Genomic DNA, 16,148 nt, shown 5'->3' on the forward strand with positions numbered 1-16,148 from the left:
CAAACCTTTGCACTGATCTGAGGTTGTGGGGCCCAAAACGTGTCAACTGTCCTAGGTTTTTTCTTTTACCTGCAGTAAAAGGGCATTTTCCTGCTTTTCATAATTTGCACCCTAAATTATTTTAACCCTCATGACGAAAAAGGCCTAAAATCACCTAAATATATTTATTTTTATATTATTTATAAATTATATTTTTATTATTTATATTATTTTTACAGCAAAGTTTTGTCAGGGCTGTGGGTAAGATCAGAGTGTGGCCAAGCTTTCACCCCACATATCACTCTAATTAACCTCCTACCTGTGCTTTCTGGGGCATCTTAGGAGAACAAATAGTCATTCATGCCAAATGTCTACCTAACCAGTTTGCAAACTTAAATGAGACATATTGTGTATAAAATAAGAATGTACCAGTGCATTATACTCATTTAGATATCGAAGAATTGTGCTTAAAAAAGTAGTGTTTCTGGCTGGTTTATTGAATATTTCTACAAAAACCCTTATAATCCCTCCCTTCTCTTCCACTTCCTGCTCCCTGAATTCCCAGGCTGTGGAGGGGAGCCGGCAGCTCTCAGCTCACGGTACTGTAGGACAGGAACCAATCAGCACCTAGCAGAACCTGATAGGGAACTGAAGCCTGTCTGTGCTTGTGTGACTGCAGGGCTGTGATTGGCTGTCCCCCTCCTACTGTGCTTCTGGCAGGGACTGTTAGGACACGACCACCCCTCATTTGAAACACAGACTGGCACCAGAGAACATCTATAGGGAACTCCAATAAAGGGGCGATTTTTAAAGATATACATTTTTAGCACCATGTCAAAGCAACACCACGTATTACTTATAATTGCCTACAAAATTTGGGTTTTTTACATTTTTCCTATATTTCTCCTTCAACGACCTCCTGCAACTACATGAGGACCCCACAGTAGGGCCAACGCTACTGTTTAAGAGCCATTGCTATATAATCATTGAGTAGAGGCACAAATGTAAAAATTACATTACATGTTATGTATGTTATGTTATGATGATTAAAAAAAAATAGTGTTTTTTTTAGGACCACTGCCCTTCCCTGGAATCATGGTACTGACATGGCTGGAAAAAATTATGCTTGTTGCTACTGTTATTAATAGGGGAAAAAAGGTTAAAATATAGCAAGGCCTGTATTTTTTTCCAGAAAATGTGTCAACCCTAATCAGTAATCACAACATAACATTTTAGTTGGGCTTCAAAAATCCATGAGATGTAATTCTAGATTGCCAACATTATGACTTGCAATTTTCTGCTGTGTATGACTATGAAGATTTTCATTCCTCCAGGTCATGGTATATCTAGAATGTTTACTCAGCAAGTCCAGTTGTTTTAGAATTATTTATATTAGATACTTCTGCTGTGTACACATCTATTCTCTGCCTATGCGTGGTGATGTCTAGGCCTGGCCTTAGCCTTTGTTAACGTTTGCATTCACTTGAGGTGAAACTAGGGTTTTGCACGGTGGAGACCAGGCAGGGGACACTGCTGTGACACGGTCCAGACTGGCTGTGATGTCAGAAATGGGGCTATGACTCGGCGATTGGCCGATCACCGTGCTAATCATGGGGAATCCTGCCTGGTTTTCCTAATTTGGAAAACCAGGCAGGAAGTTTTGACCCGGCAGCCCTTCAAAATGGCCAGGTCAAAACTGGACAGGTGGCATACCTCCCAACATTTTGGAAGTAGAAAGAGGAACAAAAATTTTTTTGCACGCAGAACAGCGAAATGTTTTGACCTTTTCTGTGACCACACGCCCTAATTACCTTGTTTATTTTACAAAATTTGGCAGGTTATGAAAGTTTGAAAATATTTCTCCTTATCTAAACTGTTTTTTTTTTTTTGTCTCAAAATTGTTACAAAGTATCTTATTTGTACCTGTTAGCTGTGCTGTGGTCTCTGCTAAAAGCCAATTAAGTGAGAAACTTTTTTTCTTTTTCTGGCTGTTCAGCGCAGAGAAAATAGGGACTTTCCAGTACAAATGAGGGACTGTAGGTTGAGCTGTCAAAAGAGGGACTGTCCCTCTGAAAAACAGCTTTCCATAGAGGTTCGGATTCGGTTCGGTATTCGGCCGAATCTTTCGCAAAGGATTCGGAGGTTCGGCCGAATCCAAAATAGTGGATTCGGTGCATCCCTAAAAATCTCAGAAGTCGATTATGGCGGGAACAGGGGCGGAACTACTGGGGGTGCGATTGCACTCGGGCCTGCACCACGAGGGCCCGCGGACACTCGTGCTCGGCTAGAAAAAATTAGTTAGTAGGGGGCCCAGATGCACCCGGGCCTGGGAACTACTTTTTTCTGTTACTGGGCGGGAAGGATTCATTGGGAGCCTTGGCAAGAAGGGGCACCATTGACTTCAAGCCACCTACTGCCTAATTCTGGATTTCCTTTATTCACATCACTGTCACCCAAAAAAAGGGAAATCTACCTGACAACTCAATGTTACATAATGGAACGTGTAATTCTAATCAGCATCACATCAGCAACGCAGGGATCTCTATCTGAACCCAGGTGTAATGAATGTATGTTGGGAATATGCTTAGAAAGACATTTGCTTTTATTATACATCACAGAACACCTTTCTTATATGAAACACACAACACAGGTGATTGTCGTACAGTCTGCCTGACACTCCACACCAGACACTGCCACCTACAGGAAGTGATGTCGGTGGAGGAGCCACTTCCGGTTCCTGCACGTTGCAGCACAAATGAGCTCCCGATAGAAAGCGAGCGGCGGATTGGATCGGAAGCTGAGCTGTTAGGGGTCCTGCGCAGGAGGAAAGCGTGTAGGTATCGGTTCCCTCGCGATGTGAACACATAAATTACCCGATCTGTACTGCGTTTCAGTCTCCTTCCCCACATTGTACGGTGTCAGTGTTATTCAGTCATCCTTATTGCTGACATGATGCTTCCACTGAGCCAAGTTACTATGTAGGTCACTGTGATCAGCTGAGCTGCACCATCCCCTGTAATAAAATATACTGTACTGTTGGTTCTGACTCATGAAGCTATGGCAGACTCCAACCGAATCAGCAGATGTTGCAGGAGAATTGACATCTGCTACAAATACAAGTTGGGGGAAAACTGCACAAATGAAACAGTTCTGGTTAGACTGTGCCCTGGCTGGAATCGAACTCAAGATCTCTGCGAAAGAATTACTGTTGCCCCCCACCTACTGCAGCCAGGGTTAGACTGGCTCTCTGGGATACCAGGAAAACACCAGGTGTCAGTGGGTCTCTTGCTTCTAAACATTTAGCCTGTTTCATGGTTATTCCCTATTTCTTTATGGGGGAAAAATGCTTAATAATGGAACAATGGAGTATAGTATGTAGATGAAAGAGACTAAGAGAATAAAGAGGTTAAGGGAGGAGGAATAATAGTTTATAGGGCACACGGTCTAAGGTTTTCTGGTGGGTCCCTGGCATCCCAGTCTGACACTGCATGCAGGTCTGCACTGACATTCATAATAGGGCCTGGCATTTCAGCTACACAGAGGCCTAATCATCCCCCACCAGCCCACTATATATTGACTGTCTATGGCATCTTGGCACAGACCCTCTGGCATTTTCCAGAACCCACAGATTGCCAGTCCAGCCCTTCCCAACCATCCACCATTTGGCTCATCATGACTATGCTATAATCCCTTGAACTGGGTCGCTGAGCCTAGCGAACAATTAATGCAGTGTGCCGAATTGGACGCCGACCGCCCCCCGGTCCTTGTAAAAAAAATTTGGCTCTTCACCGGTCCCCGGCCTAAAAAAGGTTGGGGATCGGCGCTGTATTATAGCATTGTGCAATGGCATAACTAGATGTTACTGGGCCCCACAGCAAATTAATTTTAGGGCCCCCAACATAACCAGAGGTTGTCCTGTTTTATACCAATATATGTTGAAATTGCTAATAATTTAAAGGGGTTGTTCACCTTCAAACAACTAGTTGGTTTCAGATAGATCACCAGAAATAAAGACTTTTTCCAATGACTTTCTATTTTCTATGTGTGACGGTTTTTCTAATATTGAATATTGTGTCATTTTTCACTTTTTAAAGCAGCTCTGGGAGGGGGGGTCGCCGACCCTGTAAACTGTTCTAAATTGATACATTTAGTTGATGCATTTCTTGTCGTTGTCCCTGCTGAGCAGAATCTCTGGGTTTCATTACAGGCAGCTGTTAGAATTGATATACAATAGTTGCTAATACTCCAGAGATGCTGCTCAGAAATGTATCAACTGAATGTTGCAAAATTGTAACAGTTTAGAGTCTGCAACTGAATTACTGAGCTGCCAGACTCCACCACCAGAGACATTCAACTTTAAACTTAGATTTTGGAAAAAATGTAAAAAAGAAATAATGAAAAGTAATTGAAAAAAGTCTTTATTACTGGGGAACAATCTAAAAATAACTGAATTGAAAAAAGTGTTTGGAAGGCCTTATTGGGGCCCCTATACCTCCTGGGCCCCCCTGCAGCCACAGGGTCTGCTTCCACTGTAGTTACACCCCTGGTACTGTGCATTGCTGACCTTGTTTAACATGGCACCATACAAGGTAATGGCTCATTATAGATGCAAGGCCACACAAACTATATAAGGGCCACACTAGGGGTGGTAGTGGAGGCCAGAAAATTACTTTGTTGTAGGTGCAATAATCAGGAGTGGGTCTCATTTTTTTAATTAAGGTTAAAGGACAGAAATTCCTCTTTAGTGAACACATTGGCATACACCCATCATTGTAAAGAAATATTAAACACGCTGTGTTATTGTTTGTCTTGCCAGGGACACCATGAGCGATATCCGGCATTCTCTTCTGCGCCGGGACGTGCTCAGTGCTGCCAAGGAGGTGCTCTACCACCTGGATATCTACTTTAGCAGCCAGCTTCAGAATGCCCCTGTGCCTCTGGTAGAGAAGGGTCCTATAGAGCTGTTTGAGGAATTCATCTTTCAGGTTCCAAAAGATCGGGGCTCTCACCCTAAGGTGAATAGAACAAGCAGAGGCCTGCTGTGATATATTCATTCATATCTTAGGCAGCTTGGAGAATATTTATAACCTCGCAAGGACCCTGCTTTCAAGCTTCACAAGGGTCCTGCAGAATTCTTTATATTTACTTTCATTTGATTTGTTGTAATGCATATAAGGGCCAGTGAGGCAAATGCTGGAAAACCTGTTATTAAACTTCCGCCTGCTGTTGATTTTAGCGATTCAGTGCCTTGCAAGAGCTTCAGCTGCTGGAGATCCTCTGCAACTACTTCCAAGAACAGAACAAGGAGGCTGTGCGTCAAGTCATCTTCTCCTCACTCTTTAGCCCACAAGGCAATAAGGCCGATGATCAGCGTATGGTGCTGCTGGGCAAGCTGACATCTATGTCTGTGGCAGTGTGCAGGCTGCCTGTGCTGGAGTGTGCTGCATCTTGGTTGCAGGTATGAGCCAAACATAGATATATTTTTTGGGGGCAGAGATAGTTGACTGTGTCACATAAAGCTTGTTTTTGTAAAATCTTTCACATTTTTATTTAAAGGGGTTGTTCACCTTCCAAACACTTTTTTCAGTTCAGTTGTTTTCAGATTGTTCTCCAGAAATAAAGTATTTTTTCAATTACTTTCCATTATTTATTTTTTACTGTTTAAAGTTAAATGTTCGTGGTGTCTCAGTCTGGCAGCTCAGTAATTCAGGTGCAGACTCTGAACGGTTACAATTTTGCAACATTGATTTGATCCATTTCTCAGCAGCATCTCTGGAGTATTAGCAACTATTGTATCAATTCTAACAGCTGCCTGTAATGAAACTCAGAGATTCTGCTCAGCAGGGACAAAGATAAGAAATGTATCAACTAAATGTATCAGTTTAGAACAGTTTACAGGGTCGGCGACCCCCCTCCCAGAGCTGCTTTAGATAAAAATTAGTAGAAAACAGTAAGTAATTGTGAAGTATTTCTGGTGATCTATTTGTTCTATTTTCAGTTCTTTTGTTTTTAGAAACAAAGATAAAGACTCTTTCCAACGACTTTTTATTTCTGACCGTTTTTCTAATATTGAAGTGTAAAGTTAATTTTTCACCTTCTAAAGCAGCTCTAGCCGACTCTTTAACTGTTCTAAATTGATACATTTAGTTTATACATTTCATATCTTTATCCCTGCTGAGTCCCTGTTAAAATTGATACAATAGTTGCTAATATACCACAGATGCTGCTGAGAAATGTATCAACTAATTGTATCAACTAAATGTAGCAAATTGTACCAGTTCAGATGCTCCTGGATCACTGAGCTGCCAGACTGAAAACCCAGAGACGCAAACGTTATATTTTAAACTTCAATTGTGGGAAACGATAAACAATAAAAGATGGAAAGCAATTGAAAAAAGTTGTAAATACACTGAAAATAAGCGTTTGGAAGGTGAACGACCCCTATAATTCCTCCTTTCCTTTCACTTGCGGACAGCGCACCCCGGCTGTATATTGTGTTCGGTTGGCTAAGGCCCTGGTGGATGATTACTGTGGCCTGGTACCCGGCTCAGTCCAGACGCTCAAACACATCATAAGTGTCAGTCCTCGCTTCTGTTGCCAGTTCATCACTGCAGTGGTTACTCTCTATGATATGTCCAGCGGTGAGTCCGGTCTCTGTATCATCTAATCTGGTTTGAGCTGTTGCCTAAATATATCGATTAACACACAATTCTTCCTTCCCACAGAGGAGCTTCTGCCCCCTCATAATCTCCTGGAGATGATTGTTTCATGGATCTTTGATGACCCTAGGCTTATACTGATCACTTTCCTCAATACTCCCATTACTGCCAATCTGCCGCTCGGCTTCTTAGACTTTTCTCCTCTCATGGGCCTGGTACGGTGGTGTGTGACAGCTCCCCTGGCATACACACGCAAACAGAAGGCAGCAGGGGGGCAGCTGTCCGTGGATAGCCAAGGCCTTTACTCCAAGTTGCATCTGAGTGTGTTACAAGGTCTCATGGTCCTTCAGACTCACCTGACAGAAAAAAGCCTTTATGGAAGGCTGGGACTCTTTTCTTTTGACCAGCTTGTGCCTCTGGTGGAGGAATTGGGACAGTTGTGTGATGAGCTTAACCCATTAAATGCAGAGCAGGAGATGGAATTAGCACTAGATAGGCTTGCTCAGGCTCTGCAGGTTTCCATGGCGACAGGGGCTTTACTGTGTGCCCGAGGTGAGTGTCCTGAAAAATGTTACAATTACACTGATTTAATTTCTGCTGATGTGACAATTTTCTAAAATTAATTTTTTCTGCCCTAGATGATCTCCGAACATTGTGCGCTAGACTCCCCCATAACAAGTGAGTGAATGAGTAAATAAAATAGTCTTGTTAATAATAAAGATACACAATCAGAATTAGGGGGAATTCGTTTATTTCCGCGGTATGCTGCAATTTTTAGCCCCTGGGTAATCTTATAACAGCTATAACTTGATAGAAAGCATTGCCGCTGTATTTCATCGTAAAGCAGAGCCTTCACATAGAATGAGGCTGTGTTTGGCCGCTTCTGGTGCACCCCAGTCGAGAACCCAAAAAGAGACCTGAAAGGTCACTGTCATTGCAGATTTCAGTCATGCTGCCTGGTAGTGATGTGCGGGTCGAAAAATTCACTTCTATTCATAGGCCTTCGCCTAACCCGCCCACCTGTGACATCACGAAAGGGGGCGGGGCAGGCACGCTCCTATAAATAAATGGGGCAGGCACACTCCTAGAAATAAATGCAGTTTTTGTGAATGTCAAGCTATATCTCCAGTAGAAGGTGTTTTGGGGAATCCTGGAGCCAAAAAATGACCGAGGCTAATCACAAAACAGCAGGGGCATTTGAAGAATCTGGGAGTAACCTTAGGGCAGAGACACACGAGAAGATTCGGGGAGATTAGTCGCCCGACGCGCACATCACTATTCATCAATATTCCTATTCCCAGAGGAATGAATGGGAATTGTGTGAGTTTTGCCTTGGGGAGCTCTAATCCTACATTTTGATAAATCTGCCCCTAAACCTTATAACATTAAACTTGTTTTAGAGGGAGTGTCTCTGATTGTAGTGCATATACATATTTAGCATTAGCCTTTGTGTGTCTGTCTATTGGAATTGCAGAGATGAATTTAATGTGATTCTGTTTTGTTTTTGCTTCCAGCCTTATGCAGTTGGTGATCTCTGGTCCTGTTCAGCCTCAGCCAGCTCACCCGTCTCTAACCCCAGGCTATTACCCCCACATTCATACTCCACCCCTGGGCTATCCCTCTCTGCCCGCTCATCCAGCTCTACCCGCTCATACTCCACTTCCTACACATCCTGTGGTGCCCGCTATCCCGGCCATTCCTGGGCACCCTGTGCAGACTTTCATTCCAGGGATGGCCTTTCCGTTCAGGCCTATGCGCTGAGTTACCAGAACTGCAACAGAATAAGACTTTTACCTTTGCACTGCTAATAAAGATGCCATGCAGAAAGCCATCTGGCTACTTCAATGGACTTTAGTGCCTGTAAAACATCTGATCTTCATGACCTTGGTGCTTACAGGGACCACTTTCAACTGCAAAAGAGCAGACCAAAGTCAGGCAAATCTATGGTTGTATAGATAGCTGTGGTTAGTACAAAAAAAGATTAAGGGTTAGCATCACCTATTCCCTTCCCATTGTATCTAATACAGGGTTAAGTCACCTGCAGCCCCTCAGCTGTCCTATAGTTCGACATAAGGCAGATTTATTAAGGATCGAATTGAAAATTTTACTTTTCTATTTTTTGTCAACTTTGAATAGTGAATTATCCAAACTCAATAAGATTTTTTTTAATTCAAATTAGATTTTCGAGATTTATCAAACTCTGGCCCTTTATGAATTCGACTTTTCGCCACCTAAAACCTGCCAAATTCATATATAAGTCAATAGGAGAGATCCAGTGACCAATTTGAAGATGTTAGTAGCCTTCCTGACATTGAAGGTTTTTTTGGAGTTTGGTGGAATTCGATTCGAGTTTTTTGGTCGGTAAAATTTGTCCGAGTTTTAGATATTCGTTTTTTTTTTAATAAATAACCCCCCAAATCGAATGTAAAGTAAAATCGAATTTATTCGAGTTAAAAAAAAACTCCCATGAATTCTAAATTCAACCCTTTATAAATCTGCCTCAAGGTGTTGCCTGGAGTCTGCTATGGAGGGTGCTTATTATTGCTGGAACTGATTGGACATGGCTCCATAAAATAATGTCAAGCCCCTAAACTACTAGGTGACCCCTTTTTTCTGTTTGGGATTATAACACAATAGGAGGTGTCAGCTAAAAACACTTTTATTGGAGTTAGGGGAAGTAAATCAAAAGACGAATAAATATTTTTGAGCTTTTATTGTTTGTTACACAAAACCATAGGGATAGTAAAAGTGTAGGTGTATAGTGACCCTTTAAAGGAACAGTAACATCAAAAAATGAAAGTGTTTAAAAGGAATGATAATATAATGTAGTGTTGCCCTGCACTGGTAAAACTGCTGTGTTTGCTTCAGAAACACAATTATAATTAATATAAACAAGCTGCTGTGTAGCCAAGGGGGCAGCCATTCAAGCACAGGATACACAGTAGATAACAGATAAGTACTACTATAGTTTATATAAACAAGCTGCTGTGTAGCCATGGGGGCAGCCATTCAAGCACAGGATACACAGTAGATAACAGATAAGTAATACTATAGTTTATACAAACAAGCTGCTGTGTAGCCATGGGGGCAGCCATTCAAGCACAGGATACACAGTAGATAACAGATAAGCTGTGAAGAATCCCACTGTATACTACAGAACTTATGTGTTATCTGTTGTGTATCCTGTGACTTTTCTCCTTTTGCAGATTTGAATGGCTGCCCCCATGGCTACACAGCAGCTTTTTTATATAAACTGAAGCAAACACGCCAGTTTTACCAGTGCATTCCTTTTGAACAGTTACATTTTTTGCTGTTACTGCTCCTTTAAATGTTATTTTGCGGTTTCGAATGCATTGTTAAATGCAGCGCCGCTGGATACCTGTAACCTCTAGTAGATATAGAAAAATGGATATCTTTTTATTTTAAGGGAGCATATTAAAAGCCCGGCAACACCAGAAATAAAAATTATTTTCCTTGACATATACCAATTATTTATAGTGAACAACTTCTTTTTTTTCTCAGCAGTTTTTATTTTCAGTGTCAGTGTACTGGCTGATCTGGCTGCAGATGTATGTGTGGTGCAAACAAGATACCCCAATGATTTATTTGCAGAGCCATTGTTTTTTCATTGTTTTTCAGGGCACACTCAGATGTACAAGTTTTGGAGACAAGTGAATGCATGCAGAACAAATGATATGTGAGTCATTAGTATTGAGATAATTTGCATCATGTTATAAGCAGCCTGAAAGTGGCAACAAACCATTTGGAATCACTCCCTTATTGACTATCGTTATGTAATATTAGGCTGGAAACACAGCAGATACAATGTGTAGGCATGTTGGTGCTATATTTTCTTCTGCTTAAAAACATGGCACTCATAGCACCTGGTGTACCAATACCTCTAGATAATACTTATTCATGACAAGTACCCGAGACGATCATTTTTTAAGTATGGATATGCTGTGGATAAATGCTGCAGAGTTTTTGTAATACAAACATATGGAGCCTTTTCATTTGTTAAAGGGGAACCATTGCGAAAATGAAAAGTTAATATAAGCTTCATCATACTAAAATAAGAAACTTTCTAAATACAATCAATTAAATATTCTGTACCGTTTCTGAAATAATCAAATTTATCTTCATTTTTCCTCATTCTGTCTTGATTCAGGAGTTGGGTGTCCGGAGAATGATCCAATATACCTTATGGGGAGCTCACTTTATTAAAATCACCAGACATCATGTCTCTCTACATGCAGGATTTGTGCAAAAGGCAGTTACTTTGTTAGATTTTGTTTGTACTGGAATCAGTTATTTAAACGAGCTTCTGCTAGGAAAGGAAGCCCCCCTATAAGATATATTGGATCATTCATCTGACAACCAACTGCTGCATGAAGAGAGACTGAAGAGAAACAGATGCTGAGAAAGGGATAGTGAATATATAGTGAATAAAGTACCCCCTATTGTAAAATATACCATGACCATATAAAAACACGAGGCCGAAGGGCGAGTGTTTTTATACAGGTCATGGAACTCCGAGGTAACTTCTAATATCCTCATATTTTACAACTGGGGTACTTTATTTATTATAATACACAAATTTCAGTGAGTCATGTGACAGAAATGACATCAGAACTCACCGTTTATAACTGATGACATCAGAACTCACCGTTTATAAGGATATAATTAACAAGATATTCATGGCTTTTGTGTATTATAAACTTGATTATTTCAGAAACAATTTAGAATTTTTAGTTAATTGTATTTAGAAAGTTTCTTACTTCAGTATGAGGAAGCTTATATAAAATTTTCGTTTTTCGCACTAGTTTCCCTTTAAGATGAAAATCCTTTAAGGACATAGGGTTGTTCACATAAGCCATGAACACTCTAGTGTTAAAGCTGTATATTTGTGTAAAATAACATATTTTCTAATAAAACTTAATTTACTTACATATCCGCATTCTTGTGTTTCATTTTTTTTTTTACTTAGGGCTATGGAGCAAGGGGCCTTCCATTCACTTGAATGGAAAATGCAAAAGCTGGTACTGGCATTTTATGGCTGAAAACCTGTGGAAAATATATCCTGTATGTTATCAGCCTTGGATGACATTAGTGTGGGCTACTATTTGCTAGGGACTGAATCCATATTTTCAGGATTCAGCAGAACACTGCATCTTTCAGGAAGGATTTGGCAGAGTCCTAACAATTCTGATTTACACAAACTAGGGAACAGAAAGGGGGAGAAGAAAACTAAAAAAAAAAATCCCCTTAATCCTAACCTTAAATCACCTGATTTTAAGGGTTTGGATTTTAGTTTCAAGTTTTATGTTTGTGTATCTAGTGTTTAAATCTGTCAGTTTAGTGATCCAGGAGCAGATTCTGTTACAATTTGCTACATTGAAACACCAAAGAAGTCCATTGTTTTAAAGTAATTAAAATATAATATATTGTTTACCTGTACTCAAAACCTGATGTGTTTGCTTCAGAAACACTACTATAGTTTATATAAACAAGCTGCTGTGTAGCCATGGGGGCAGACATTCTCATTTTTTCACTTGAATGGCTGCCCCCATGGCTACACAGCAGCTTGTTTATATAAACTATAGTAGTACTTATCTGTTATCTACTGTGTATCCTGCGCTTGAATGGCTGCCCCCATGGCTACACAGCAGCTTGTTTATATAAACTATAGTAGTACTTATCTGTTATCTACTGTGTATCCTGTGCTTGAATGGCTGCTCCATGGCTACACAGCAGCTTGTTTATATAAACTATAGTAGTACTTATCTGTTATCTACTGTGTATCCTGTGCTTGAATGGCTGCCCCCATGGCTACACAGCAGCTTGTTTATATAAACTATAGTAGTACTTATCTGTTATCTACAGTGTATCCTGTGTTTGAATGGCTGCCCCATGGCTACACAGCAGCTTGTTTATATAAACTATAGTAGTACTTATCTGTTATCTACTGTGTATCCTGTGTTTGAATGGCTGCCCCATGGCTACACAGCAGCTTATTTATGTAAACTATAGTAGTACTTATCTGTTATCTACTGTGTATCCTGTGCTTGAATGGCTGCCCCCATGGCTACACAGCAGTTTGTTTATATAAACTATAGTAGTACTTATCTGTTATCTACTGTGTATCCTGTGCTTGAATTGCTGCCCCCATGGCTACACAGCAGTTTGTTTATATTAACTATAGGAGCCTTTCTAACACAAACACATCAACTTTACATCATATTTAAATTACTTTAAAAAGTTTCTATTTTTTTGGTGTCGCTGTTCCTTTAATGAAACTCAGGGATTCTACTCAGCAGGGACAAAGATAACAAACATATCAACTAAATATATAAATTTAGAACAGTTAAAAAGTCTGCGACCCCCCCAAGCGGCCTTAGAGGGCGAACAATGAAACTTTACATTTTGATATTAGAAAAACAAAAAAATTGTTTGAACCCCTTTAATGGTTAGTTTGTGTGAGATTTTGGGTAAATGTGCATTTGTTGTCCTATATATTCTTGAAACTATGAAGTGAAATCTTATACCTGTACCATAGCATGAGCTAAGACGGTCCCTGGCCAAAGTGGGCTTGACTATGAAGAGGTTGCAAATTAGAGCATACCATTCACCTAAGAATGACTTGTACTTACCAGGGCCACCGCCAGCAAGTAGAATGGGACCCCATTGAAAATAATATACCCCAAGTGTGCATGGCCATGCCTCATGTCCCATTACACTACCATTAGGGCTGCCACCCTAAAATACCAGCCAGGTGGCAACCCTAACTGCCATCCATGATCTACCCACTCCCACATAAACTCCCTTCCAACCCACAAATTGGACCTTCCTGTCTTTTGGGGCCCTGATTGCAGTACCATCTGCCCCCCTCCCCCATAGTGGACTTCTCTATAATAACAAGGCCCTTCATATGTGAAAAGGGAGGCTATTGGGGCTGGGTGTTATAATAAAATGTGGGGCAGATGTGAATAACCCGCTGTATCTCAGGTGCCAAATCACCTTGGTCTGGAACTGGAATATTTACCCAAACATATAACAACAACAATAAGAATAAAAACACATTTCTCTGCATCAGAACCTATAGTGACGTATTTATAGAATTGACTACTCTGCCTGCTAAGTGTCATTTGGCTGTGACCCAATACAGCTGTGCAGTGGAACCCAGTCACATGTTGGCTTTCCCGTATAACTAGAACATTGATGAGTAAGAGGAAAATATGTCCTGACTATGTATCACTACAAATTAACAGGAGCCACAACAATGCTTCCTCTTGGATTAATAACTTGTGTTTTGTGATGTAATTGCTGGTCTCTAGCTCCATGTAGCATTGCACTAACAGAGATATTCATACTTAATTACAGAGCCTAAAGTGCCTTCATTTTTTTCAGTGAGTATTAAAGGGGAACTCCACCCAAAACTGTTTTTCTCGTAATGAAATACAGTCAGATTATAAGTTATTGTCAGATATGAAGTAATTTAAAAAAATTCTGTGGTTTTAATGTTTTAATTTTGTTTGTATTCGTAATTGCTTTTGAAGCTAGTGGCTCTGCACTTCTGATTCTGACTCCTAAAATGATGTAGCAGAAGCAGGTCAATTAACAGAACTGACTTTGGCTACATTGTTTAAGAATCGGAACCGGGAAACAGAATGGGACAGAAAGAGTGTGGTTTCAACAGCAATACTAGGTGCAAATAAACTGTTTTGATTCACCTATTAAAGAGGAAGAACTCAGATAGTTTAGTCGAAACAGACCAAAAACAAGAGAGTGTTTAAAATACACAAATATGTGGTATCAACCTATATTTTGACAGTACCAATTTTCTAAATGGGTTCATAAATGGAGGCTGTTGTGTGCTAAAAGTATCAGATCCAGCTACAACAACGGCAAGCCACAGGGGCAGATATGTATTTGGGTCGGTGCTGCTCTAGGTATCGACTCTTTGACTGTCCCCTCCACTGGCTGATTAATGCATGGGCCCCCTTCTAGAGTCCTGTTAAACCCAAACCTGACCCACAACCCGGACCTGTAACCTGCATAATTACCCGCTTGGACCCACTACCCGACCCGCAAGTACCTTATCTGCAACCCGATCCACGACCCGCTGACCATCAAGAAACAGGAAGTGCTGTCATTGTAAAGCGGAAGTGACATCATTGGGAGGTGGCGTGATCAGGAAAAAAGGAGTAAAACAGGAAATGTTGTCATTGTAAACCAGAAGTGACATCATTGGGAGTAGGCGTGATCAGAAAAAAAAGGAGTAAAACTCGCTATTGGGAAGACCGGCGACCCGAACCCCAACCTGCAAACCAGAAGAACCGCCAACCCGCGTCTATACCCACGCCCAAAACTTCCACCTGCAACCCACAGGGTACTGCAGGTTTTTGCGGGTAACCCGCGGGTACCTGACCCGCTGCAGGACTCTATCCCCTTCCCCTCACTGCCATTTTGCCCACGTTTGTGGGCCTTGTCTGCCTAGTGATCATAAATGGACTCTATATTGTCATATACTTGGTTCTCCCTTTGCTTTGCCTTGTGAATATTTGTATGTATCAGCTTTCTGACCCACTGTTCCACCCAGTAAACCTACAGTTATACAACTCAGTACAGGGCTTTAGGATATAAATAATAAAGGTGTCACAAGTGTGAACAATATAGGGGACAGTTAACCTCTGTAGTGATACCATTTAAACCTTATACATGGTAAGCAAACACAGCAGGTAGGTGGGGGGGGGCACACAAAGGAGGGGGGGTCAGGGGCCGCCAGTTGGACAGCCCTGGTCTAGGGTATATATATCTGGATTTTTTCTGTGCTTCATGTTAATGAAAGACCCAAATGGAGCTCTACTGGGAAGATCTAACAAAAACTTTGGTTAGCCAATTGCAGGGGTTACCAGGCAAAAATGCCACTTGTGGTAATTTTAACAGCTGAATTTCCAGTTTTTCCCCCTCCAGTGTAAAAAGGCAAACACCTTGTCTTTTTATTATTCATCCTTTGCTTTTTTGGAATGATCATTAGTGTGCTCTCTTGTTGCACATTTATCGTGTAATGTTTTTCCATGATTTTATTGGAAAACATTACTAATTTATTAAAACACAGAAGAAAGAAAAGGAGAGGAGGAAAAATAGTTTGAAGAGAGGATGTATGCTCAAAGGTTTTCTGGTGGGCCCCTGGCATCCCAGTCCAACACTGACTATAAGGAGGTAGACCTCCACCGCTGTGGGTTTGCCCTAGGGAAGAGGGGGCTCAGTAAGGTCCTGCAAGTCCCTTCACCACCCTCAAACCAATCTGTACCCCTTGCTGATGCACTGCCCTTATGCATTCTCATAAGAATCCCAAGCAAACTGTACTGGATTCACATCTTTGTTGTGCCGAATTAATTTTTTTTTCTACAAATAAGAAATACAAATTGACTGATTACATTATGATGTCTGTCAGGTCTAACATACGTTTCCTCTGTTAATGTAAGATGGTTTTCTTTATTGGTTCAC

At 41.0% G+C, this 16,148-nt stretch overlaps 1 protein-coding gene across 2 annotated transcripts; it reads left to right on the forward strand.

Moving 5' to 3' along the window:
* The first annotated feature begins 2,662 nt into the window (after positions 1-2,662).
* LOC108703195 (uncharacterized protein C7orf26) lies at positions 2,663-8,469 on the forward strand. 2 transcript variants are annotated; one of them, XM_018239264.2, is made up of 7 exons: positions 2,663-2,812; positions 4,796-4,994; positions 5,216-5,437; positions 6,455-6,620; positions 6,705-7,190; positions 7,277-7,316; positions 8,153-8,469. In XM_018239264.2, the coding sequence occupies exons 2-7, from the start codon at positions 4,803-4,805 to the stop codon at positions 8,397-8,399; spliced, it is 1,353 nt and encodes a 450-aa protein (XP_018094753.1). In that variant the 5' UTR covers positions 2,663-2,812; positions 4,796-4,802; the 3' UTR covers positions 8,400-8,469. The 2 variants fall into 2 exon arrangements, with proteins under 2 accessions (XP_018094753.1, XP_018094752.2); XM_018239263.2 differs by having other exon boundaries at positions 2,697-2,816.
* The last annotated feature ends 7,679 nt before the right edge of the window (positions 8,470-16,148 follow it).

Source organism: Xenopus laevis, chromosome 9_10S, assembly GCF_017654675.1.
Source record: "Xenopus laevis strain J_2021 chromosome 9_10S, Xenopus_laevis_v10.1, whole genome shotgun sequence".
In the NCBI taxonomy this organism is placed as follows: Eukaryota; Metazoa; Chordata; class Amphibia; order Anura; family Pipidae; genus Xenopus; species Xenopus laevis.

Excerpts from the sequence above, each read along its gene's own strand:
- LOC108703195 (XM_018239264.2), top strand. The coding sequence starts at position 4,803 with ATGAGCGATATCCGGCATTCTCTTCTGCGCCGGGACGTGCTCAGTGCT. Across the intron at positions 5,438-6,454 it reads GTGCTGCATCTTGGTTGCAG|CGCACCCCGGCTGTATATTG; the intron begins GTATGAGCCAAA and ends ACTTGCGGACAG. Across the intron at positions 7,317-8,152 it reads GCTAGACTCCCCCATAACAA|CCTTATGCAGTTGGTGATCT; the intron begins GTGAGTGAATGA and ends TTTTGCTTCCAG.